Source organism: Pantherophis guttatus, chromosome 4 (assembly GCF_059756535.1).
Source record: "Pantherophis guttatus breed Tessera chromosome 4, ASM5975653v1, whole genome shotgun sequence".
In the NCBI taxonomy this organism is placed as follows: domain Eukaryota; kingdom Metazoa; phylum Chordata; class Lepidosauria; order Squamata; family Colubridae; genus Pantherophis; species Pantherophis guttatus.
The window spans coordinates 114,909,992-114,936,396 of NC_142066.1; the positions used below are offsets into that span (position 1 = coordinate 114,909,992).

General features: G+C 38.6%; 1 protein-coding gene across 7 annotated transcripts in view; it reads left to right on the forward strand.

Annotated features, from left to right (window-relative positions):
- The window catches only part of TBC1D5 (TBC1 domain family member 5), a 476,616-nt gene that overhangs the window by 142,943 nt on the left and 307,268 nt on the right, over positions 1–26,405 (forward strand). For 6 of the 7 annotated variants that reach the window (XR_015733979.1, XM_087892584.1, XM_034402458.3 and 3 more), the window contains one exon: positions 9,574–9,707. The exons of the other annotated variant lie outside the window; for it this stretch is intronic. Coding sequence is in view for 5 of the 6 variants with exons in the window: in XM_087892584.1 (XP_087748710.1) it covers positions 9,608–9,707 (100 nt within the window). In the remaining variant the exon portion in view is untranslated. The remainder of the gene's footprint in view (positions 1–9,573; positions 9,708–26,405) is intronic. 7 annotated transcript variants of the gene reach the window in all.

A 26,405-nucleotide genomic window follows, 5' to 3' on the forward strand; every position in this document is an offset into this window, starting at 1 on the left:
AAATGAGGGGCACAGTTCATGTTTGGAAGATGAAATACCCTGGCATTATATAGCATATAAAATAGGTAGTAAATTTAAGCCACATTATTTATTTACCACCATGAATCAATGGTAAAAGACAATTTTTGCAAACAAAGAAATAATTGAGTTGATTTTCTGTTAAAACTTGCAAAGACCTTCTGCTAAAAGTTTATCATGGTCAATACTGACTTAAATGGGTTTAAAAATATGAAATATAAATAAATAAAATAGAGAAGAGCGCTTTCAAGCCAATGAGACTTTGGGAAGCGAAGTCGCATTGCTTCAAGCTTCCCATTGGCTTGCAAGTGCTCTTCGCACCGAGACTGGAATGATGCAAAAAGCGTTAGCAAGCCATTGGGAGGGTTCAAGCAATGTAATTTCTCTGCCCCAAAGTCTTATTGGTTTGCAAGCACTCTTTGGCCATATCGGGTACATGCCTTGGTTCACAAAAAACAGGCCTAAACGACTGTAGTGCAAGATCAGTAGCACAAGGTCTCGTGCCACAGTACTTTAGGCTTCTGTTTTCTACGTGAATTCCAGGACAAAAGGCTTTGCAAATGAAGAGGCCTTCCCTCTGTTTGCAAAGCCTTTTGCAGCAGATCTTGTGCAGGCCTTGGTTCCCAGAGAACAGAGGCCTAAAGTACTGTAGTGTGAGATCACAAGAGATCATTAGTGGGTGATTTTGCGCTACTGATCTCACGTCATCTCGCATTACTTTAGGCATCTGTTTTCTGCAAAAGCACCAAAGCAGGCAAAGGAACCGATGGCTTGCTAGATCTTCACAAGGTAAGTGAGTGTCCACAGGCCTAATGGCTGTGGAGACTCAGTGGGGGTGGGGGGGAATAGGCAGGGCAAATATTGCTGTGCCTCTGCTGTCATTTGTAAGTATGAACGATGGCTGTGGTGCTGCAACGTGTGTAACTTCAGGACTGGGACGGAAGTACTTGGGGGAAGCTATGTCGTAACTTCAAACAGTCGCTAAGTGAACTGTCATAATTTGGAAATTACCTGTAATAGTAAAACTTGTTTTGAAGATATTTAAGGGAATATTTGCGCTGATTATTATTATTACATTATTTATCCATGAAATATGTCTAATTTTGGACCTAAGAAATTTAGGAAATTTCTTGTAGACTGTTGTAGGCTGAATTGAATAAAATCTGAATTCTGAATCATCCTTAATAAATGATTTTCTTGTTTGGCTATTTTCCAACCATTTGAAGTCATTTTAATTATCATTCTGAATAAAAGTATTCTACAAGTGTTGTTAATTAATTGAGAGTATTTTATAGTGTTTCAATTCCCTGTAATATTGATTAGTGATCATAGAAACCAAAGAGCTATTTGCTAGCTTTGGAGGTTAATTTTTTTTAAACAATTTTATTTTGATAGATTCATAATGTGGGGTTGAAGGGGCGATAAGAATTTCCACACATCTTTTTCCATTTCAGTGTCAAAACAATTGAATTTTAATAACTGCTACCAGATTGTAATATTTTTGTTATTGTAGCCTTGTTCAATCATGCTCTCGTATATGCTCTTTTCTTTAGAATTGTGGACAATTCTAAATTATTTTAATTTTAATTTGTTATATGTTAGGTGAAATAATTATTAAAAGTAAGACAGCAACATTTCAGCATTATCACAACAAATTGTCGTTACAAGGAGTAGTGAATAACTTCATTGCAGTCATTGTCCTATTATATTTGATAGAAAGCAACATAAAAAACTTAACATCTTTTTGTACTTATATAATCCTAAAATTAAAGTATTTTTTTTATCTAAAGTTGAGGCAGCTATAAGTAATTTTGGTAAACATCTAGAGATATAAAAATTTCAATTCAAATTTTGAAAAAGAAAATCATCCTTAGGATAGGATATTCTCCCAGTCAGAAAGAAATGGCAGTCAGACATGGGAAGCACTCCGTCTGTATAGCCCAGGACCGAGTCTGCAAAATTTGAATAACTCCGCCTCTGCCTGTATCTCCCAGTGTTTCGGCGAGGATGCTGATGCAGACTGATGTGTCTTCCTGAAACGAGAGAGGGTTAAAAATCCACCCACCCCTCCAACAACCAGGGCCTCACAATTGAGGGTGGGGCTGATTGCCGTTTCCTCCTCAAGAAAGGACGTATCAGGTAAGACCAACGTCCATTCTTCCAGTTGGAAGGAAACGGCAGTCAGACATGGGACATACTACAGCTGTTTGTCCCTTGGAAGGGATGAAAAAGAGGCCTGTCAGCTCCCATTGTCATGGACTGCCTGAAGGATGCGACGGCCAAAGGCTGCATCCGCTGAGGCGAACAAGTCCACTCTGTAATGCCGGATGAATGGCGTAAGACTTGTCCAGGTGGCAGCCTTGCAGACCTCCTCCAATGAGGCCTGAGTAGCCCAGGCAGCAGAAGTCGTGGCGCTCCTGGTTGAGTGAGCCGTAATGCCGTGAGGGATAGGCAAGGATTGTCATTGATAAGCAGTGGAGATAGTCGCCCTGATCCACCGACCCAGCATAGGTCCAGTGGCTTGGGCGCCTATAGATGCTGGTTGGTACGAAATAAATAAGGATTCAGTCATACGGAGATCAGATGTACGGGTGATGTAAATCTTGAGCGCCCGTCAGACATCCAGGGTGTGCCAGGAGCGTTCCAAACGGTGAGTTCAGTGAGGGCAGAAATTGGGTAGGACCAATTCCTGAGCCCAGTGGAATAGGGAATTAACCTTCGGAATGAAGGCAGGGTCGAGGCGGAGAACCACCCTATCCGGGTGGAAGATGCAGAGATCCCGGCGCATCGATAGGGCAGCAAGCTCTGAGATGCGCCGAGCCGACATGATAGCAACCAAAAAGGCAACTTTGAAGGAAAGAAAATGAAGAGAAACAAGTTGGAGAGGCTCGAAGGGAGAGGTTGTCAGAGCCATGAGAATCTTGTTAAGGTCTCATGTGGGAAAATGATGGACGGTCGGAGGCCGTAGGTTAGAGGCGCCATGGAGAAAATGATGGAGACTGTTGTGAGAGAGCCGCAGGTCAGGACTGAGAAAATGGCAACTTGACGTCAGAGGATATTGGGCGCCAAACCCAAGTCGAACCCCTCTTGAAGAAATCGCAGAACGTGTACGATTGACGCCGAAAGAGGCGGAACCGATGATCGATGGCACCAGGACATGAAAGAAGCCCACGTAGCATCGTAGGTACGATTAGTGGAAGAACGGCAAGAGGCTTGGATGGTGGAAATCACATGGTCGGGTACCTGAGCTCCCCTCAGCAGACAGCGCTCAATCTCCAAATGGTCAAGTGGTACCATGTGGGATCCAGGTGCCATAGGGTCCCCTGTGTGAAGCTGATCCGATCGTCGGGAATGCTCCAGGGCATTGCCACAGATAGGGACACCAAGTCCATGTACCAATGCCTCCGGGCCCAGCTTGTGTGTCAGTCATAGGGCGAAGCTCCGGGTGCAATGCAAGTGATGGCCCAGGGTCCTGGACCGCCAGGGCCAGAGGTGCTGCCAGCTCAGATTCGGGCAGAGTCCGAAAATATGGTTCACTCCCAGAGGGAAGAAGGGGACCGCATAAAGCGGGACGATCTAGGGACAATTCCATCCTGGGCAGCAGAGGCACAGTGGCGTCTTGAGGAGAATGTGGTGTAGGAAGACATAAAATGGCCACCGGCTGTTGAAGCTGGGCCTTGAGGACAGCCTTTTCTAGAGTCCTATGCTGCCTCATCTCCTCCTTAGAAGGCTTTGAAGTTTTAGCGGCTTTAGCAGCTTTGGAAGCGCCGCTGGCTGAAGGCTTGGCCTGGGGTCTCGTAGAGGGAGTGGGGAGACCCGAAGGACCCTCTCCCAGGTTGCTGGTATGCCTGCGCCACCCCCCCAGTAGATGCCGTTGCCGGGCGGCCTTGCCTCGTGGCGTCCGCCATCTTGGATGGCCACCGGAGCTGCCGAAAGTAAAATCAACAGAAGACAACACCCCCCGCCAACACTTAGCTCATGAAAACGGCGGTTCTTAGTCCTGGAGGCAGCAGAACAGTCCGGTGTGAATGCAGGCAGCAAGAAGGAGAAATCCCCTCACTGAGGTGCCACAGCAGACCGCTAGCCCTCCGGCAGTCAAACACAGTCAAAAACAGCGCTGCCGATCAGACTCCAAATCTGCGCGCTGAAGAGGCTGCTGGGCAAAAGCCTTTAAAACGCAGCAATCACTCTCGCTCTTGCTGAGAGGAAAGGCTGGGGACTGCAGGATAATTCCAAGTACCCCGTTCAAGGATCTGCCAGCCAGCAGTTGCCCGCCGCTGCGCGGCCTTCGGCGGTATCGGATAAGCACCCTTCACGCCGGAAATCAGTCCAAACAGTCACGAAAAAATTTAAAGTCCAAATATCCGAGAAAAAGCTATTGAGAAATGTAGAAAGCAGGAAGGAAAGTGGTAAGACAAGGAAGACACGACTGTCCAGGCAAGACCGAGTTGAAACACTGGGAGATACAGGCAGAGGGTGGAGTCATTCAAATTTTGCAGGGCTATACAGAGGGAGTGCTTCTCATGTCTGACTGCCGTTTCCTCCTCCTCGAGAAAGGACGTATCAGGTAAGACCAACGTCCAACCTCTATTAAACGTGGGCTTATTAGGATAGGGTACAGATACAATTGTTATGGAAAGGCTATCAAAGGAACAAGTGGGTTAGATTTTCTGGTTCCTCCAAATCATAAGAGCAAGTTTGTTTAGCAAAATGGGTACTGTTATAACTTCTAATTCTGTTTAGAGCAAAATATTAAAGTGGACCTGAAGAGGTATGTGAACATTTGCTGGCCGATTGTGATTCCTGCTTGTAATAGCCTTATTGGCAATGGAGTTTAAAACAAAAAGCCATCCTGGCATACTTCATTCTGGAATCTACTCTTCGGACAGAAGAAAAAATGTCAGAAGGGATCATGATGCCAAGGATCCACTGGAACAATGAAGCTTATTCCAAAAGTTCAGTAGAAAAGTATGAAGTTCTCAGGATCTAGTATGGGGGTATAGACTTCAGTAGAATCATCCCAATTTCCCATTTTAAATGCAGCAAGATATCCAAAATAGCATTGTTAGGAATCTGGACTGGATAGTGGGGCTTTAAGGTATTATAAGCTTTAAAGTAAGCTGTATAATATTGAGATTTAGATTAAAGAGTTTTATGGCAGCAAGTACCTATTTATATCATTTAGCTTTACTTCTTTCATTTTTTAAGTATGTTAAGTTTAACATAGTTGTTGTCCTTATTATAATGGATTTAATGTGTTCATTATAGATTTCAGATGATTGAAATATTATACCAGATATTTGATAAACAAGCAGCCTGATGTCTGTTTCTCGTTTATCTGTCATTGATGTTTATGACATCAGGGTCCAGTTTTGTTTTGTTTCTTAAATCACAACAGTTTCTTTAGTGACTGTTCAAAGTTAAAATGGCACTGAAAAAAGTGATTTATGACTGTTTTTCACACTTATAACTGTTGAAGCATCCCCATCAGGGGCGGGTTTCAAATCCGATCGCTACCGGTTCGCTTGTGGGTGTGTTTGCACTCACGCACGCATGACGCTTCTGTGCATGCGCAGAAGCATCAAGCTGGGTGGGCGGAGCCTCCCCACTGCCACTACCAGTTCGCCCAAACCGGGGCGAACCACTAGCAACCCACCACTGATCCCCATGGTTACATGATCAAAATTCAGACACTTGGCAACTGGCTCATATGGAGGCCAGAAATGGCCCATTTGCCAACTTCCAGTGGGACCAGAAGTCAGCGAACAGGCCATTTCTGGCCTCCAAGGAGATGGGGAAGGTAGTTTCCACTCTCCCCAAGCTCCTAGAAAGGCCCTGGAGCCTGGGGAGAGAGAAAAACAGGCCTACCTGGCCCACCGTACCATCGCGTGCCAGGAATGGGGAGGAGCAAGGAGGGCACATGGGCATGCATGGGGCGGGGCATATAGAATTATGGGTGTGGGCATGCATGCGTGCAACCCCCCCTCCTCCTGACACGCGATGGCAAAAAAGTTAGCCATCACTGTACTAGGGCATTTAAAAAAAGAATAGCCACACAATCAGAATAAAGAACCATATCTAAATTTTGTACTGATCATTTAGGGAGATAAGTTGCTCACATCTGATTTCAAATAAATCTTAAAGGGGACAGAATAAATCCCATTTCCATTCTTCTAAACTGGCATATTAGAAAGATTGTCACTACTAGCACATCTAACTTGGATAATAGGAAAAATGTATTTAATACTAAATACTATAATTTAGTATTATATAATGGTATGTGAGAATGAGCTTCAGGAATTAGGGAAAGAGATGTTGCTTAGGAATTGATCTGACAAGAGGTGGGGGAGAGCATCCGGTGGCTTAACAATCAGCAAAAAATTTAGGAAGTACCCACCCTAGTTGATCAGGCAATTAAAAGTGGCAGCTGGAAATTTGTACCTTCAATTTGGAAGATGCTGTGTGTGTGTGTGTGTGTGTGTGTGTGTGTGTGTGTGTGTGTGTGTGTGTGTTCATTCATTCAGCATTCAACATGCTGAATGTAGCCTTACAATAAAATAGGATTAGCTTATCTAGTTGTGTTTCCTATTTGCTTTACCTGGGAGGGCTGACATATTTTTACTGAGGTATTCTCACAAAAAGCAGTAATTAACATTTTGTAATTAATGAGAAACTTATGGAACTTGCAAAAATGCACAAAAATCTCTGAACTACATTTTTAATAGCATATTGGAACTAGTATACTAATCAAGGAAATACTTATCTTGGGGTTATGTTTCATATCCATATGGCATCTACCAAGGGAATATAAAAACTGAAGAATAAATTCTTGTATTGTGAGGAAGGGGGGTGAATCTGAATTTGTATGTGAATTAGATAAGAACCAAAGGACAGGCTATTGCAGGAGAAGATGTCCCAATATTTAACACCAGTGCGGTTTCTATCACTCTGAGCTCATGTCTAGATCCTGGAGAGCAGACCTTTATAGGCATGGGCCTTCAGTTGCTACTGATGAATGCCAAATCAGCTAAAATCCCCCCCCCATTTATGACCTCATTGAAGAGGCCAACCTGGTTGACTCCAAGAGAGACGTGTTCAGTTGGGTTTAGGGTTTGCACTAGCCAAAGGCCTCTGGGAGAGGATGTAGCAGTTGTCATCCAAGAATTTCTTTTGGCCTTTAGAGACCATACTCTTCAGGTTTCCAGATGTGAAACTCTGTTCTTGAAGCTGGGCTTGTGGGGATTAGTTAGTATTGTTGCTACTGCATCAACCTCCCTGCCCTGTGTAGAAACTAGTAGTGTGGTTCAGCTCTTTCTAAAAAGCTGGTCCCAATTGATGTTAATAGGGAGCGAGGACTCCAGTCAAAAGCCATTACTTTGTGGGGTGATGCAGGACTTGGAATTCTCTACTCCTTAACATCTACATGAAACTCTAGATGAAATTATCCAACACCATGGGATGAGGTATCATCAGGTGATACTAATTTCTACATCTCCATTTCTGGTGATGCTGTGGTGGCCTTTTCACAGTGGGGAAGATATGGAGGTCTGGATAAGGCACAACAGGTTCCAGCTGAAACCTGGTAAGACAGAGTGGATGTGGGGAACCTTGTTTATCATCTTTAGTTCTAGGTGGGGTTGCACTCAGGGCTGTGGAGTCAGGAGATAAATGTTTCGACTCCGACTCCTGACTCCTCAGTTTTTTGTACTTCCGACTCCGACTCCGACTCCAGGTACCCAAAATTTCCTCCGACTCCTCGACTCCGACTCCGACTCCACAGCACTGTCAGGGCTATGGAGTCGGGAGATAAATGTTCCGACTCCGACTCCTCAGTTTTTTGTACCTCTGACTCCAGGTACCCAAAATTTCCTCCGACTCCTCGACTCCAACTCCGACTCTGACTCCACAGCACTGGTTGCACTACCCAAACAAATCCAGTTTACAACCTGGGGATCTTCCTAGACCCGTGATGGCGAACCTATGGCATGGGTGCCAGAGGTGACACGCAGAGCCCTCTCTGCTGGCATGTGCGCCGTTGCCCCAAGTCAGATCTCCCTGGTGTTTCTTTTGTGAGCTTCTGTTTCCCTACAAATGACAAAACAAGCTCACAAAAGAAAAAGATCTCACCTCTTTCCGCACTGCCAGTGTTGGGATGCCTGTCTCCCGCTGGCCAACTGGTCTTCAAGTCTCTGCTGCGCATGCGTGCATGTCCATGCATGCATGTGTATCTCTGCTGCGCATGTGCGCATGTCCATGCATGCATGCATGTTTGTGCATGCACGTATCTGCACACATTCGCGCATGTGCGTGTTCATGCATATGCATGTCTGCAGTTTGGGCACTGTCTAAAAAGTTCGCCATCACTGTCCTAAACTCATAGCTCCTGCTCAAAAGAGTAGGTGGCAGTCATGACTAAGAGAGTTTTTCTGCAACTTCATGTTTTGCACCAGTTACACCTATATCTGGATCATGCAGCCCTGTGCACAGTCACTAGTGCCCTGGTCATCTTTCAGATGGTTTACTGCAATATGGCTATGTTGGGGTTACCCTTGAACTGTCTTTGGATGCTACAACTGGTACAGAATGCAATAATGTGAGCAGTTCTGGGGGCCTTAGGATAGCACAGATAATACAGCTAATTGTACGAGCTGCATTGGTTATCATTTTGCTTTCGCATCTAATTCAAGTTGTTGGTTGTTACCTTTAAAGTTCACTTTGCTATTTTTAAAACCTTTTGTGGAATAGGTCCAGGACATTTGAGGAGCCTTTTTGCCCCGTGGGATTAGCCCATAGCATTTGTTCCAGTGGAAGAGGCCTCCAGTGCACTCCACCCAGTAGGCTGGTAAAGGTGAAAAGAATAACCTTTTCCACTGTGGCCCCCACCTTGTGGAACATTATATCGCCCACAGTGAGAATATTCCCACCCTTTTGGCCTTTTAGAGGATCATTAAAACCTGTCAGTTTTAATTTTGTCAGTTGGCTTGGGGCCCATGAGGGCACTCCCTGCTGGAGGTGGTTGATGATGTAAGAAGATGTCATTCCAGTGCTATCTGCCATTTGATTTTCTATGTATATCATTCTTCTTAATTTTAACTGTTTTTATATTTATCATTTTAAGATTCCTAGAGTAACTTTATCAGTGAAGACTGGGGAGGAGGGGCTCATAAATTTAATAAATAAATAAAACATACAAATGAACACAAATACAATTCTGTTGAGTTTGTCTGATACTGAATATACTTAAAATTTCCTTAAATTCAAACTCAACTGATCATCTTCATGGATATAGTTAGACACTTTTTTGAGAATAATGCAGAAATAGTCATTAAAAGATGCTATGGGTTTATATGAGAGGTGAAGAAAATATATAATGGGACATGCTTCAAAAAGCAAATGTGTATGTATTGTATAATAATACACATTTCTTGTAATCTTTTGTATTTTGTTAGTAATTAATAGTAGTATGATTAGTAGCTGTGCCATGCAGAAGCACTTAATAATTTTCTGAATGAAATACTTTATTTTCTGAAGTCTCACTTTTAATTTTTCATATAGATAATTCAACTTATAGGACGTGCCAAATCTCAATATGTATCACTCCGTTTCTGGAGCTAGCCATCCTTTGCAAACTGAAGAGCAAGAAATAGGAATTGATCCCCTTCAGAGTTATGGAAACAAGCCTGATGAAGGTGAGTATATAATTTCTGTACTGCAGTTGCACTTTAAAAATATTTGGAAAAGTTTGGAATGACAGCTTCTTTTGAGATGCATTTCAGGAGAGGAGTTGTTTTGTTTTCAAATCAGTAAAATTTTTAATAAGCAGAACTTTGTAACAGTCAGACATAAATAAAACTGTGAGAAGTCAAGTTAAAATTACTTTGGAACACTACTCAGATAGTTACCTTTCCCAGTCATTCAGTGAATAATTATTTTACCATCAGAATATTGGCGTTCAATATAACTTTTACTAAGTGTCTAAAAAGATGAACTCATTTTTTCTTCCTTTCTTGCTACTTTATTTTTGTTAGTGTTCTGTCTTTGCTAAAATAAATATTTGGTGTGGTGGTTTATTGTAGCAATACAATAAAATGATACAATCCAGACAACTACCCTGTTTCCCCGAAAATAAGACCCAACTGGAATTATAAGCCTTAGCATGATTTTTTAAGATGTTAGTAATATAAGCCCTACCCCCTAAATAAGCCCCAGTTAAGATTGTCAGCCAGACCGACACATTTAGTATCGTATTTTCCCCAAAATAAGACCTAACCTGAAAATAAGACCTAATGCATCTTTTGGTGCTAAAATTAATATAAGACCCAGCCTTATTTTCGGGTATTCCCCATCATCTTTTACTTTCAGAAGATAACAAAATAGGTAGGTCATACCTTCATTCTATCAGGTTATGATTATAATTTTGCTGTAAGTATTTCTCCACATGTACTCTTTATTTTTAGCTTGTTTAAATGATTTATATGCTTGAGTCAGGCAGTCACTAATTTACAATCGGTAAGTAACAAAATTGTAATAAGTAATAGAAATAAAAATAATAAGTTGTCAAAAATGCCAGATTTAATATAAACATCTGGTTGGCTATGTGACCAACCATGATCATAATAAAAAACCTTATAATATGGGTTCTTTAGAAGTTTATTTTATATTTATTTATTAATCAAATTTGTATAGGCACCTATAGCTCAAAAAGTGACTGAGTTGCATAAAGTCATTGAATAAAACAACAGAAAATCTACATTAAAATATAGATATTATAAATGCAAATATATAAACCCTAGGGAAAGAGAGGATAAGAATGACCACCTCCACAATAAAGCCATCTAGAATAAGCTTGTCTCCAGTTTCTTAGGAGCCCCAAGCTTCACTAAAGGAAGGGGTCTTTCCCGCTGCGCTTAAAGAGGCGGTGGTTCGACCCCTTCTTAAGAAGCCTAACCTGGATCCTGACGTACTTAACAACTACCGTCCAGCCTCCAACTTTCGCTTTTTAGCGAAGGTTGTTGAGTCCGTGCTGGCACAGCAATTCCGTCAATTCCTGGAGGAAACTGACTACCTGGATCCTTACCAATCTGATTTCAGGCGTGGCCACAGCACGGAAACGGCATTGGTCGCCCTAGTAAATGATCTCTGGCGGGCCAGGGATGGGGGCTGCTCCTCCATCCTGGTCCTTCTTGACCTCTCAGCGGCGTTCGATACCATCGACCATGGTATCCTGCTGCAGCGGCTCAGGGGGATAGGGTTAGGAGGCACTGTTTTACAGTGGTTCTCCTCCTATCTCTCGGGCCGTCTGCAGTCTGTTTGGGCGGGGGGTCAGGGATCCTCCCAGAGGCCTCTCACTTGTGGGGTGCCTCAGGGCTCGGTTCTCTCTCCTCTGCTCTTTAATATCTATATGAAACCGCTGGGTGAGATCATCTGTGGTTTTGGGGTGAGGTTTCATCAATATGCTGATGATACCCAGCTTTACATCTCCACCCCTGACCACCCTAGGGATGCCCTTTCCGTGATGTCCCACTGCCTGGAAGCGGTGCGGGTTTGGATGGGGAGGAACAGGCTTAGACTCAACCCTTCCAAGACTGAGTGACTGTGGATGCCGGCATCCCGGGATCTGGAGGTTCCATCCTTAATGATCGGAGGTGAAACCCTTGCTCCCTCCGATAGGGTCCGCAACTTGGGTGTCCTCCTGGATTCTCGGCTGTCTTTAGATGACCATCTGACGGCCGTAACCAGGGGGGCCTTCGCACAGGTCCGTCTTGTGCGCCAGTTGCGCCCGTTCCTAGACTGGGATGCCCTCGCCACGGTCACTCACGCCCTTGTTACCTCTAGGTTGGACTACTGTAACACCCTCTACATGGGGCTGCCCTTGGGATGTGTCTGGAGGCTTCAGCTAGTCCAAAATGCAGCCGCGCAGGTAGTTACGGGCGTCTAGATACTCCTGTGTAACACCTCTCCTGCGTGAGCTGCACTGGCTACCGGTGGCACTCCGGATACGTTTCAAGATGCTGGTGCTCACCTATAAAGCCCTTCATGGCTTAGGCCCGGGGTACTTGCAGGACCATCTCCAGCCGTTCTCCCATCGTCCTGTGCGCTCTCACAGAGTCGGCCTCCTCAGGGTGCTGTCGGCCAAACAATGTCGGCTGACGACCCCCAGGGGGAGGGCGTTCTCTGTGGGAGCCCCGACCCTCTGGAATGGATTGCCCACTGAGCTCAGGACAGCCCCCGACCTTCTTTCCTTCCATCGCGAGCTGAAGACGTGGCTCTTCCGCCAATTAAACTGATCAGTTTGGGGGTACACTGGTATAATTTTAAATCGTTTTTAATTGGGTTACTGATTTTAATTTGGTATTGTATTGTGATTTGTATTGAAGTTGTCATTTTGTAAGCCGCCTTGAGTCCCTAGGGAGAAAGGCGGCATATAAATCGCAATAAATAAATAAATAAATAACATAACATAACATAACATAACATAACATAACATAACATAACATAACATAACATAACATAACATAACATAACATAACATAAGTCAAAATATCAAAAGGAATGGAGTTAATCTAATTTTGGGTCAAGAATATTCCATAAAATGGGCATGACGGCAGTGAAGGCACATCTCCTGGTATCCACCAAATGGAGGTCCCTAGATGAGGGTATTTGCAGCATGCCTTGTCTGTCAGTTTTGATAGGATGGGATGGGAAAACAACACGATCCAAGTGGTCAGGAAGGCCCAACAGAGACTCCATTTCCTTAGGGTCTTGCGTAAAAACAGGGTGGAACAACTAATGACCTCCTTTTACCGGTCCACAATAGAAAGCATCCTCACTTATTGTATCACGGTATGGCATGCTGATCTGACAGCCACAGATCGAAAAACATTACAGAGGGTGGTGAGTACAGCACAAAACATTATGGGCTATCCTCTGATACCACTAGATGAGATCTCTAGAACTCATTGCCTTAGAAGAGTGAGGAAAATTCTGAGAGATGACTCTCATCCTGGTCACCATTTCTTTACCCTCCTATCATCGGGAAAGAGATATAGAAGTATAGCCAACTGCACAAACAGGCTGAAGAACAGTTTTTATCCCTGGGCTGTCAGACTCCTGAATGAGAAATAACATCATAACTATGTAGTATGATGGACTGTAGAGCTGGCGCAATATGTAACATGTTCACATTGGTGTAATAGGACTGGGTGTTTTGTTAATATGATTTATTGGGTTAGGGATTTTCTGTCTTCACTGTAAGTTGTATTGTGTTGGGGTGGGGCTGCACTGAGGGAGCTTAACCAATCTCATTGTACGTATGTTGTGCACTGACAATAAAGATTTGAAATTGAATGGAATTGAATTTGAATGGGATGGGCTGATGTAACTAAGTCCCTCAGATACCCGTGTTCCATGCCATAAAGACTTTAAAGATTAAAACCAGATGGAACCCATGGAACCCTCACAGCTTCCATGGGGTAAATGAAACATGGTTTCATTTAATTTTGCAGAGTAGAGAAATACAATTTGGTATCATCAGTCTACTTATAAAACCTCATCGTGTGGCAATGGTTGAGATCACTGAGCATCCTGTTGTTGAACTAAAGCTCCCAGCATCCCTCCCAGCTGCCCATGCTGTTGGCTGCTCTGAGGCTGCTCCACTTCAATAATATCTGTAAGGCTAGAAGCTTTCTACCCAGGGGTGAAATGTTCCCGATTCGGACCAGATCACTCGATCTGGTAGCGATGGAGGCAGGTGATTCGGACAACTGGTAGCAAAAATCCCTGCCCCCCCCCCCATGCCCAGCTGAACCACACAATCATCAGAGGCTTTTCTTTTACTTTTAAAGCATTTTTTCTATAACCTCTTCAGCCGAAAAAATGCTTTTAAAACTAAAAAAAAAAAAGCCTCTGATGATCGTGTGGCTCAGCTGGGATCGTCAAAGGCTTTTAAAAGAAAAAAAGCCTCTGCTAATCAGGCAACTCAGCTTGGATCGTCAGAGGCATTTAAAAGAAAAAAAAAACCCTTTTTTTCTTTTAAATGCCTCTGACGATCCAAGTTGAATTGCCTGATCGGCAGAAGCTTTTTTTCTTTTAGAAGTCTCTGACAATCCAAGCTGAGTTGTCTGATCGTCAGAGACATTTAAAAGAAAAAAAAGCCTCTGCTGATCAGGCAACTCTGCTGGGATCGTCGGAGCCTTTTGAAAGCATTTTTTTACAACCTCTTCGTCAAAGAGGTTATAGAAAAAATGGTTTTAAAAGTAAAAAAAAAATGGCCACGCCCACCCAGTCACATTACCACCACCACCACCAAGCCACACCCACAGAACCAGTTTTGGTGTATTTGGGTCTTTTCCCATGTAAGATTGAGAGTATCTTGGCAACGTTTTGACAAGTTTGCAGATTAGTTTGCTGACTAATCTGCAAACATCAACTCATCAAGATGTAACAACACAGGCAACCAACCCACTCACAGGAACAAAGCCAGCACCCCACACCTCCCCACCAATATTTATAGAGAGACGGCAGCTCCGATCACACTTTCCTCGCACAAGCATGAAGCCGAAGACATCAGCCTGAAGATGACGAGTGGGACCTCATCGAAAGGTTGCCAAGATACTCTCAATCTTACACAGGAAAAGACCCAAATACACCAAAACTTGCATATACTGTGTATATGTGTGTGTGTGTGTGTGTGTGTGTGTGTGTGTGTGTGTGTGTGTAATCTATTGTTTATAGATACTCTCATTGTGTATATGCATATAGTACCTTTATTTGTAAGGACTATATTCTCTGATTGGCTAGGAGAGAGCAACACTCTGTGTTTGAAAGATCCTTAGTACTCTCTGTGCTTGGTTGTTATCTTGAAGAGTTTCTTTATCCAAACTATGTAAGATAATCAGTGCTACCCTGTTTCCCCCAAAATAAGACATCCCCTGATAATAAGCCCAATTGGGCTTTTGAGCGCATGGCAGTAAGGCGAAGCGCTTATTTCAGGGTTCAAAAAAATATGAGACAGGGTCTTATTTTCGGGAAATATGGTAGTAGGGAGTGGAGTTTGTTCTCAATGTATATTTTAGTGGCGTGCTGTGGTGGGAGTAATCTTAGTGGTTGATTCTTGGTTGGGCTGTTTGAGCTGTTCACCGTAGGCTCGTTTGGCAGTTCTTTGATTGAGGTATTGTTCACTTCTTGATTGTTGGTTTGATATTAATCAGGGAAAAAAACAGTGGTGAAATCCCAATTTTTTTACTACCGGTTCTGTGGGTGAGGCTTGGTGGGCATGGTGTGGCTTGGTGGGTGTGGCAGGGAAAGGATACTGCAAAATCTCCATTCCCACCCCACTCTAGGGGAAGGATACTGCCAAATGCTTCTTGGGGGAAGGATATTGCAAAATCTCCATTCCCATTCTGGGGCCAGCCAGAGGTGATATTTGCCAGTTCTCCGAACTACTCAAAATTTCCGCAACTGGTTCTCCGAACTGCTCAAAATTTCCACTACCAGTTCTCCAGAACCTGTTGGAACCTGCTGGATTTCACCCCTTGAAAAAACCCTCTAAGACCATTCCCACCAATACTGACAGAGCAAGCCACCTGAATATAAATTGAGAGCAAACTCCATCCTACTAGTACTGATGATGTTGCCTAGTTTGGGTAATGAAATATCTGCAAGAAAACAACCAAACTCAGAATACCAATGAGCCCTCATTTCAATCATGAGCTACAAATATTCTCCTTTAAAGTTCATTTTGAAATCATTTCTTCATATTTTTATGGCTTTATTTCTTTAGTCAAGAAATGCACATGTCAGAAATAATTCTCAGAGATAACTTTGTACTACTTCCATATTATCTTTTTGAAGCATTCTGTGTGTGTGTGTGTGTGTGTGTGTGTGTGTGTGTGTGTGTATTTTTCACCATATATATAGAGACATAGAAATCAGGATCATTTTTACTATGATGTGTCATGATGAAATATTAAAGAGCCTTGAATGTGACTTCCTTGTATCAATATGCTATTTGCAATTTGGTGTAGTAGTTAAGGCACCATGCTAAAAATCGGGAGATTGTGAATTCTAGTCCCACCATGGGTATGAAGCTCGGTGACCTTGGGCGAATAATTTTTTCTTAGCTCCAGTGGTGGGTTTCTACTGGTTTGCCCTGGTTCGGGCAAACAGGTAGTGGCGGCAGTGGGAGGCTCTACCCACCCACCCGGATGTCATCATGGATGCTGTGCGCACACGCAGAAGGTTCTGCACATGCTCAGAAGCGCCACACGCAAGCTCACAATTCTGAACCAGTAGCGAAGGTAAGTGGAACCCACTACTGCTCAGCTCCAGGAAAGGCAGTGAAAAACCTTGTAAAGAAAACTGCAGGAACTTGCCCAAGCAGTCTCAAGAATCAAGATACAATTGAACAGAAAGAAAAAAAGAAATGCAACATTTATAAAAGTGACTATTTCTACATTTTGAAATTACAGCATAATTAACTCATTATTCATATACATATTGTTAACTTTAGAAAATGCCTTACTTCCTTACATCTGAATTATTTAAAATAAACAATCTTCAAAATTCAAATGATCTTGCAGTTATTATATTTTATACTTTATTTTATACGTTTAACATCAAATAATATGTATATTTTTAAAATATATGTGTTCTTTTCTTTTCATAGGTCTTTATGTGTATTTCTCTTTAGCCAGGTTCTTCCTACGTAAATCAAGATTTTTCTGCAGTCCTTGTTCAGTGAAATCCCAATCCACTAGTTTCTAGGCTTTTTTTCCAGCAGCCAGCAAGCTCCCTGCTGCCTTAGTCTCCCAATGGGCAGCAGGAAGCTTGCTCTTCGGGCCTTTATTATCAGTTTAGAAGCTGTGGGTCATGCTTCATTATACTAGCTGCAGCCTGAATGTGTGTTAACGGTCCATTTTTAACACACATTCAGGCTGCAGCTAGTATAATGAAGCATGACCCACAGCTTCTAAACTGATAATAAAGGCCCGAAGATGACAAGGTAGAGAGCTTGTCGAAATGTTGCCTAACCTTTAAAGTGTTGGTTAGGATTTCAGCCAGAGTTTTTGAAAGACCTTACAAAGGGTTTTTGTTTGGGAACTTAGAGGATTCTGAGCTGGGATCTTAGCCAGGATTTTAAACATTTTAACTAACAAACTTATAATGACACAGGAAAACACCCGAGATTTTAACTTCTTACATACACACACCCGCGAAAACATAAGAAGACATATATATATATATATATATATATATATATATATATATATATATATATATATATATATATATATATATATATATATATATATATATATATATATATATATATATATATATATATATATATATATATATATATATATATATATATATATATATATATATATATGTCTTTCTTTCTTTCTTTCTTTCTTTCTTTCTTTCTTTCTTTCTTTCTTTCTTTCTTTCTTTCTTTCTTTCTTTCTTTCTTTTAGTTCATAGGTATAAATGTGCGATATTTTTGCAATCAGGGTTTTTTCCTATGTTGAAAGATGTTAAAATGGCCATGGTGGGATGAAATCTCTATTCATCGCTTTCAGGCCTGTCAGACATTTTATGTTGTTTCTTCTGAGACTTATGGGAGACTGGGATAGCACTATTTCGGCCTTCTTGGACCTCTTCAGCCAGACACACCCATATTTTATGACTCCTCCCTGTAGAGGTCAAATATTTATTTCTTTTAGTTCATAGGTATAAATGTGCGATATTTTTGCAATCAGGGTTTTTTCCTATGTTGAAAGATGTTAAAATGTTATAATAAAATCATATTATAAAGCTAAAATATTGGGAAAAGTTTGTTTTTGCATCCAACATTAAACAAAAATTGAAAATGTTTCATTTAGAGTAGAAAAATCAGTATCTCTTGAATATTTTAGCTGTGATTCATAATTTTTAACTTCATTCCGCAAGTATTTTTTTTTAATTTGTTTCTTTTTCTTTTTTCTTTGTGCCCAGGAGCAATTAGTTACCTATATAAGGGTAGACATCCTAGTTTTTTTAACTTTAACATTGCTATAACATACAAAGTTATTAGTATTTGAATTGATGTTTAAAAGAGCCATTAATTCATTTACCCCAAATGTTCATTAACAATGTAAATGTATGCTGATGTTCTATGAGACAAGGAAGTGACTAATGACTCTTCGCACTAACAACACTTAAAATGAATAGAAACTTAAGATAGCTAATCTTGAAGTAATCAAGACCCTCATTCAGCTTGGCATCTCTGTATGCTCTAAAACAGCTGTCAACTGTTAAAAATATATACACAACACACAGATATGCACATGCAAAGATAGACATATGTAAATACATGGTTCCTCAAAGTCATAAAGGTTACTAACCATGGTACATTTTTACATTCTATATGTAAATATTTTATATAAAGCATCTATTTCATCTCCATGACTTCTTTTACAGTGAAACACAAACTGCATTTTAATCTAATGCCATATGCAGCCAAGATTCATAATCCTTCAGTTTATACTATTATTTTAAATAAAGTACTCTGTAGATATTGACAATAGAATGGACTAGCATAATTTTCTTAGTGCAAATACTATAAGTCAGAAATTTAGTATTAAGTGGCTAAAATTGCTTTATTAAAAAAGGGAGATGTACTTTGTACATTGCATAAATCCTCCACTCTTTATATGCTACAATGCATTTAAGTAATAATTTACATTAGTCTATATCTTCATCTGATAATTAGGAAATGTTGTGGCTTGATGGTAAAATTTTTAACCTAGATAGAAAAGATAAATTCAGTATCAGCTCAGATATGGATAGTATAGCTTTCATTGATTGAGGGCCAAACTATATGGAAAAAAACATGCTAAAATTAACCATTTATGTTGAAGAAAAAGCTCTCTAATCTTTTTTATAAAATAATATTGAAGTAATGGCCTTTTATTATGGTAAAATTATATATATACACACACAATTTGAACAATCTCTATAGCATTGAATTGTCTTTTTATAAATATCCCCTTTACCATTTATTTACATTTAATTTATTTAAATATGAATGGAGGGTTGGTTCCATTTATTCCAAAGGATTAAAAATATAACAGGTTTCTTGATTCATCTTTAAAAATGCACTGGGCTTATTGCAAATAATATTGTCTTGAATTATTAGCTATGAAAATCATCATTAGTCAGATTAATCATATATTAGAGAGACAAGGTGATATTCTGAATAAATTTAATGTCTCTATACATCATGTATTTATTGAATAGAGAAACATACTGTCTTAAATATATGTCTGAGATTTTTCCACTTTCATCTTTTAGACCAAGTAGTGCATTTGCACCTGTAGAACTTAGGTTTTTTTCATACCTATCCCATGGAATTTATAGTATTCTTCACTCAACCATTTTGGCTGTCTTGATTCTCTTTGGTAGAAGAGGAAAACGAAGAATTTCTGTCAGGGTTTCTAGATTTTGTTATTACACCATGATCAATAAAATAGAGTTCCTGTAAACTTTGCATAATCTATTTCCTGACCTTGTCTAGTTTGAAGCACTGGTTTGGGTTTTTGCATGTCTTCACCAAGTGAGAAGATGCATAATTTCTAAAGCAGTTGGATAAAGAATAGTATAAATTCAAAAATGGAAACACATCTAATGTGGCTGGTAAGACTTGGGGAAAAATCTGTCCTGATTTATATTTTATAAGGATTTTGATTCTGATTTTGGTATTTCTGTGATCCCATGTTAAACTAATTTAATGTAATTATGTATTTTTGTGCTTTAGTCTATGAGCCAAACATTCAGATCTGCTAGGCAAGAGATAGATATGCACATAATTTCTTTTTTTAAAAACACATCAGGTAGATATTAATTATAAAAATCATTATTCTAGTTATAAATAGAGACATAATTCCTCATTTGATATGATTACAGAAAGAATTAGATCATTGGAGTTGCTTTGGTTATAGGGCCAATTAGAAAAGGTAAGAATTAAACATGAAAATTTTATTTTAATGTGACAGGTATTAAAATATATCTCAAAATATTTGTTTGGATTAGAAAACTGTGAGTTACGAACAATTAAGAGTTGTGTAGAACATTCAATACTGAAACTTATTAAGTCTGCTTTATTTTATTCTCTCTAAATAGCATCAAAACTTCCTTCTGTTTCATCCAACACCAGATGCTACTTAGCAAGCTTTTAATAGTCATTTATTAATAATAGCTTCTGTGTAGTTTGATTTTACTTGAACAGCTACAGATTTCTAGTGACAAAGGCCACTGGAATATCACTTCTCCACTTATGTCTGATAATAATTATTCCTGTCAGTTGCTTCTTAAATAGTTCTCCTGTTTTGAAGTCACTTCTATATCTTCATGTATAGTAAAAATTGAGCATAAAATACAGTGAACATCATTGTTTCTCTTTTTCTTTTTTTCAAGAATTAACATAGTTTAAATAATACTTTTAAATATATCTGAACTAATTTATCAACTCTCATGCCACTTGTATCATGCCTCAATATTATTTAGATTTTGAAGATACTGAATATGAAATCAGCTGGTAAGCTTAAATACCTATTTAGAATTATTTGCTTTTGATTATGTAGGAAGTATTAACCTAATTTTGGTTATTTTTGACATGTACAGAAGTCACTACAGAATCAACATAAAAATGATCTACAATTGAAAACATCCAGTGATAAAATTCCTGTGGCAGTTCTTTCAGTTTATATATGTAATTTATATAAATGTAAAAATTTCTCCTATAAAAGTAGAATGAATCATTTAACAATGGTTGTGGATAATAATAGTTTGCCCATCAAAACTTCTACTTTTTAAGTTTAGAGTTGTCATCTGCAAATTTGTTGTTCTTCACATAATCTATATAGTGGTAAATAAAATTCTAGCATCTATGTTATTAAATTATTGATTAAAATAATATTTTATTTTTAGGGTTTTTTCTGACAGCTCAGATTCTTTAAATTCTTGAGAAATCAATCTGTTGTCATTGTTTGAGAACTAAATACAGCTTTCCCACAAGTTTTCTGCTTCTCCAGTTAAAAATAGAGTTAAATAGATTAGTTATAATTTTTAAATTAAGTTGGTAGTTATATGCAGATAAAAGATTTGAGCCCATTCTTTATGTATTTAGTCTTAAATTGTGTATTCCAATTCAAAATCTGTTCCAAGAAAATGAAATAAAATCAGATGCCTGGATTTGAACCTGGTTTGTCATAAATATTTAAATTTAATTTAGAAGCCTGAATAAAGATGTTGAACTTATTTTAAACCTTTATAGTCCAGTATCTTCCAGTGTAACTGCATTAGAACATATAATATGAAGAAATACAAGATTGTCATGACACATACCTGATGGGGTTTTTTTGCCTTTTTCAACAAGGTGCATATTATTTATGGGTGATATGGCTTTTTTTAAACAAAGAAAAATCTGTCTATGCTTATATTGCCGTTTTTATAAACAAAACAGCTGATAGTTTAATGAATACCATACTGAGGGCCATGTAGGACATAAGGCAAATTAAGCAGGTTACAAACTGCACATCTTCTATTTAGATACAGGAGATCTTCCCAGTCCGAATAATTAGTTGTACTAATCAAACAAGCCGACAGTTAGAAACAGAAGGAGACCATTTGTATCAATTTGAACAACATAGCTGGTAATGAAATGAAATAGCTACGTTGGATAGTTTTCACCTCTACTTTGGATTATACTGTCTTAATCTTGTTTATATTTAATGAATGTTTAAAAAATCCATACATTTAACAAAAGCTCACTATTTAAAAAAATGTGAAATAAAATGATGTTGTATATAAATAAATATAAATATTTAAAAATAAGGATAATATAGATTTTTAAAATGAATAAATTGGAATTATAAAAGAGATTTTTCCTCAAAATAAATGCCTTTTGTGCACAAGCAAGAATTAAATTTCAGTAACATTTTTTTCTATGTAGATTCTTTTTCTTCAATAAGACTGTTCTTGTATTTTAGTAATTCAGTTAAGAAAAGTAGAATAGAGTGACAAAAAACTTCAGGGCACGCAAACATGTTTTGTGTGTGTTTGTGTGTGAAAGAACAACAAATATAAATTGCATTGATTTCCCTTAAAAAGGAGAAAAATAATATCTTGCTGTATAGAAGTCTAATTCATCTGGAATTAAACAATATTGAGAAAGATTATTTAGCATTTTATTTACAGACTTTTTAGAAGAAATAATCATGATTTTTATCTCATGTTTCTCTTCACCATTCTATGAAAAAAAAATCCAGGTATTTTGTTCCCATATTGCTCTAAGATAGGAGATAGATAGATAGATAGATAGATAGATAGATAGATAGATAGACAGACAGACAGACAGACAGACAGACAGACAGACAGACAGACAGACAGACATGTACACACACACACACACACACACACACACACACACACACACACGTTTGCATTGTTTATTAAGTTTAAGATGAATATTTTCTAAAGTTCATCCTAATTAGCCAGTAATGTGTTTAATTTTGATCTGATTTTTAGATTTGTTCATATCTCTGAATCAGTAATCACATAGTTGTATTGTTGGAAAATAAAGCACCATTAGCTGCAGAACGTATAGCAGCTGATATTTAAATTTCCTTTATATATTTTATTGTTATTTTTATAGAAGTAAAATCTGTTACTCAAGCAAATTTTACTTTTACATACCAACACTAAAGGAAAGATTTGGGTATCTTCGCCATTGTTGTCATAATTTCATCCAAAATAACATTGTTATTAATGAAATATTTGGAATATAATGATCTTTGGTAACTTTTTATTGCTAGGTATATTACAGCATGAAGATATATTACATTACCATAATATTTAGTAATAAGTAGCTGAAACATCATCGCTTTCAGTAGTCTACTTAAATCAATAGCAATAACAGTTCAGCTGTTTTGGGGAGCAGGTGTTGCCTACTAAAGGAAGAAGAGCAATGTCTTTTCCTAGCTAAACTCTTACATATATTTTCCTGCTGGGGCTATGGAGGGGTTACAATGTTGTGCACTGGTCAGAGTATTTGAGGCTCATTAGATAGCACTATAATATTGAACAAGCATGGGATCAACAGCTAAGTTTTTTGAAAATCAATTCTATTTATTAAAACACATTATCAATTATTAAATTATGTCTTCTTTTGATACATTCACATGATCACTCATACACCAGAAGAATTCTAATTTCCGAACATAGTATAATTCATCAGGAGCCAGAGTTCTAGAGTACTTATATAGTCTGTTGATCTGCTACAACTTATGTTGAAATTGTACACTAGAACAAACGTCTTAAGTTTGCAAACTGTAAGCCTTTCTTCTAGATATCTCAGGGTTTCTTCCTTTACAGCTTACTGTCTTCCTTTCAATTTCCAGTAGATCCATTACTTCATATAGTTCTTTTATTTGATAGGTTATGACCATCCTCTTCCATTTTATGGTGGCCTTTTACACATTTTAAATTCTCCATTCTAAAAAGTTGCCATTGTATTTAAATTGCAGCAGAAATACAGGTACAACTGTGATAATAATTATTATAAATGAATACCTGTGATTATAGAAAATAAAATAAACAAAATAATTATACAATCATTGATAAGTAGTATATGGATAATTCATAATACAAATAGAACATATCACTGTTCCCAAGTGGAAATTAATTTATAAATTTTGATTTTATGTAAACAGTTGAAATAAGATGATCACTTTTAAAATGCTTCAAAGATTGACCTTATTGTACAATAAACAATTTAGAATATATAATTTACAATTCAAAATAATTGATTTTCTCGGGTACCACAATTTTTCTCATGTCTTCTAGCATTTAGAACACATGATTGTTTCATATAGTGAAATAGATAGAAGATACCATATTAATTTCTCAGAAAATAGATTTTTCTGACAAACATAAGAGTCTCATTTTCATTTGCAAATTTCTCTATTATTTCAGATATATATGTGCTGTTGATACATTAACTTCAGTTTTGAGATATGCATGATTAATACAAAAGCTTTTCTTTTCATGTTTCAAAAAATATTTAATTAGTATAGTTGATGAATTGATTGATAGCAAGAGCTGGGGCTAATGTTTTCCATTTGCCATATAGATCATTTTTAACACTTTAGAATGTTCAGAACATTTTGGGTACTTTATTTCAGTGAACCTTGAAAGAAAGTTGTAAAGTAAGTCACTTTTTCTTCTATATATTACTATTATTCTTACAAATATTTTATTAATTTTACATGTTTGTGTGTAAAACATCTTTATAGCCACCCATTTTACCCCATGTCTGAGCAGCTCTTGGTCAAGAACTAAAAGAACATCACATAAAAGCTATTAAGAACATTAAAAACATTGAAAATAAAGATGTAGAAGAGTTAAGGGCAAATGTGGCTAGAGGTTTACCTATCTGTGATAATATGTGTACAATTTCAGATGTTGTACGATCTGTACAACAGGGTACAGATTACTCTTAGCCACCACAAATACAACATCCTTAGGGAAACATATTAACTACTACTTTACGACATACTTTTAGAAAGAAAAATTTGATAGCATTCATTGAAATAGTAGGATTTTTAGCAGTTTTTCATGTATGAATTTATATCCTGGCTTTTGGTTAAATAGGCCTTTAATACATTTTATTACTGTTTATATAATACAATGAACACCATGCATGCAACAAATGCATCAGGAAAGCATTTATTATTATGATAAAGACTATCTTGGTGACCTGGATTTGCAAAGGTTATTGACCTACTTAAGGAAGATGAGACAAAACTACAACAAATGATGACTGCGTTAGATGAAGAAGCAACCAAAATTGGCCTTAAGATAAGTGCCAAGAAATTAAAAATCATGTATGTGAGCTCCAGTGCACAGATATGGGAAATCATATTTAGATCATAGCAACTTGAGAAAGAACAAAGGATTACCTATTTGAGTAGTGTAATCACCAAAATGGAGATGTAGATTTGGACCAGTGGTGGGTTCCTCCTGGTTCAGTCCAGTTCGGCCGAGCCGGTAGCGATGACGATATGACATCACCGAACCAGTTCTCCCCTCCCACCCCCCCACCCACATTATTCTTACCTTTTATTTGGTCCCACCCCCAATCTATTGCTGCCTCCTGAGTCCCAGCTGATGACTAGAGGGGAAAAAACTGTTTAAACTCTTGCCGCGGGGCTTCAAAGGGCCATCCTACAGCTGATCAGTGTTAAAAGCAAACAAATGAGTCGGGTCGTAAGTGCGAGGACTGGTCGTAAGTGCGAGGACCTTCCAGAAATGACTCTGACCAGCTAGCCACGTCCACCTAGTCACATGACCTCCAAGCCACACCCACAAAATAAGCCACGCCCATAGAACTGGTTGTAAAAAAATTTAGAACCCACCCCTGATTTGGACATCAAGTGCCGAATTGGAAAAGCAATAGTTGTTTTCCAGAGAGTGAACAAAATCTGGTCCTTGTCATCTATATCACTGAAACATAAACTCTGTTTGCTTGCCTATGTAGTAATCCCATCAGCTCTTGATGCTAGTGAGATTTGGAATGCACCAGCAAGTATTAACAAGATACTTGATGTCTTCTAACAAAGATGTTTTCGTTGAATCCTAAACATTCGCTATTTTGACCAAACTACTAATAAACTCCAAAAGAGTTTATTTTGCAAACTACATAACGTTGTCATGCATAGAAGATTGCACAACCTCAGGTCATATTCTTCACATGGAGAACAATCAAATCCCCAAGATGGTAATGAGATGGACACACAAGGCTAAATGGTCAAGACAAGGCCCTCAAAATGCATGGAAGGCTTAAAGACACTAAACTTTACATGTGAAGATGCTGAACTCTTCCAAGACTGAATTCTTCCCAAAAAAATTGTATTCAACCAAGACTGAAAATGCTGGAAATCCCTTCCTGCCCAATATGCTACATAGCAAGGAAGCATCTAATTCTAATGATAAACATATAATACAATAAGGTATAGGCAACATATATCAAAATTCACAAGATTTAAAAAAAATACCTGCCAATCTATATGAATCCAGAGCAAGCTTTGCTTAGATGTTTGATTTAGTACTGCAGATATAATCCATTCTATGCGTAAAATATTATATGGGTTCCCCCCCCCCAAACTTATTACAGAATAGAAGTTTCCCTTGAGCAACAAATAGACCTAATCTAAACTTATATAGAGTTACAGTGTGCACATGCCATATTGTTCCCTAGAAGTAGTTTGCTCTGGCTGATATGAATAACCAGCAATCATATTTACAATATGAGCAACCTATTTTTCAGTGTTTAGGAAAAACCCTGC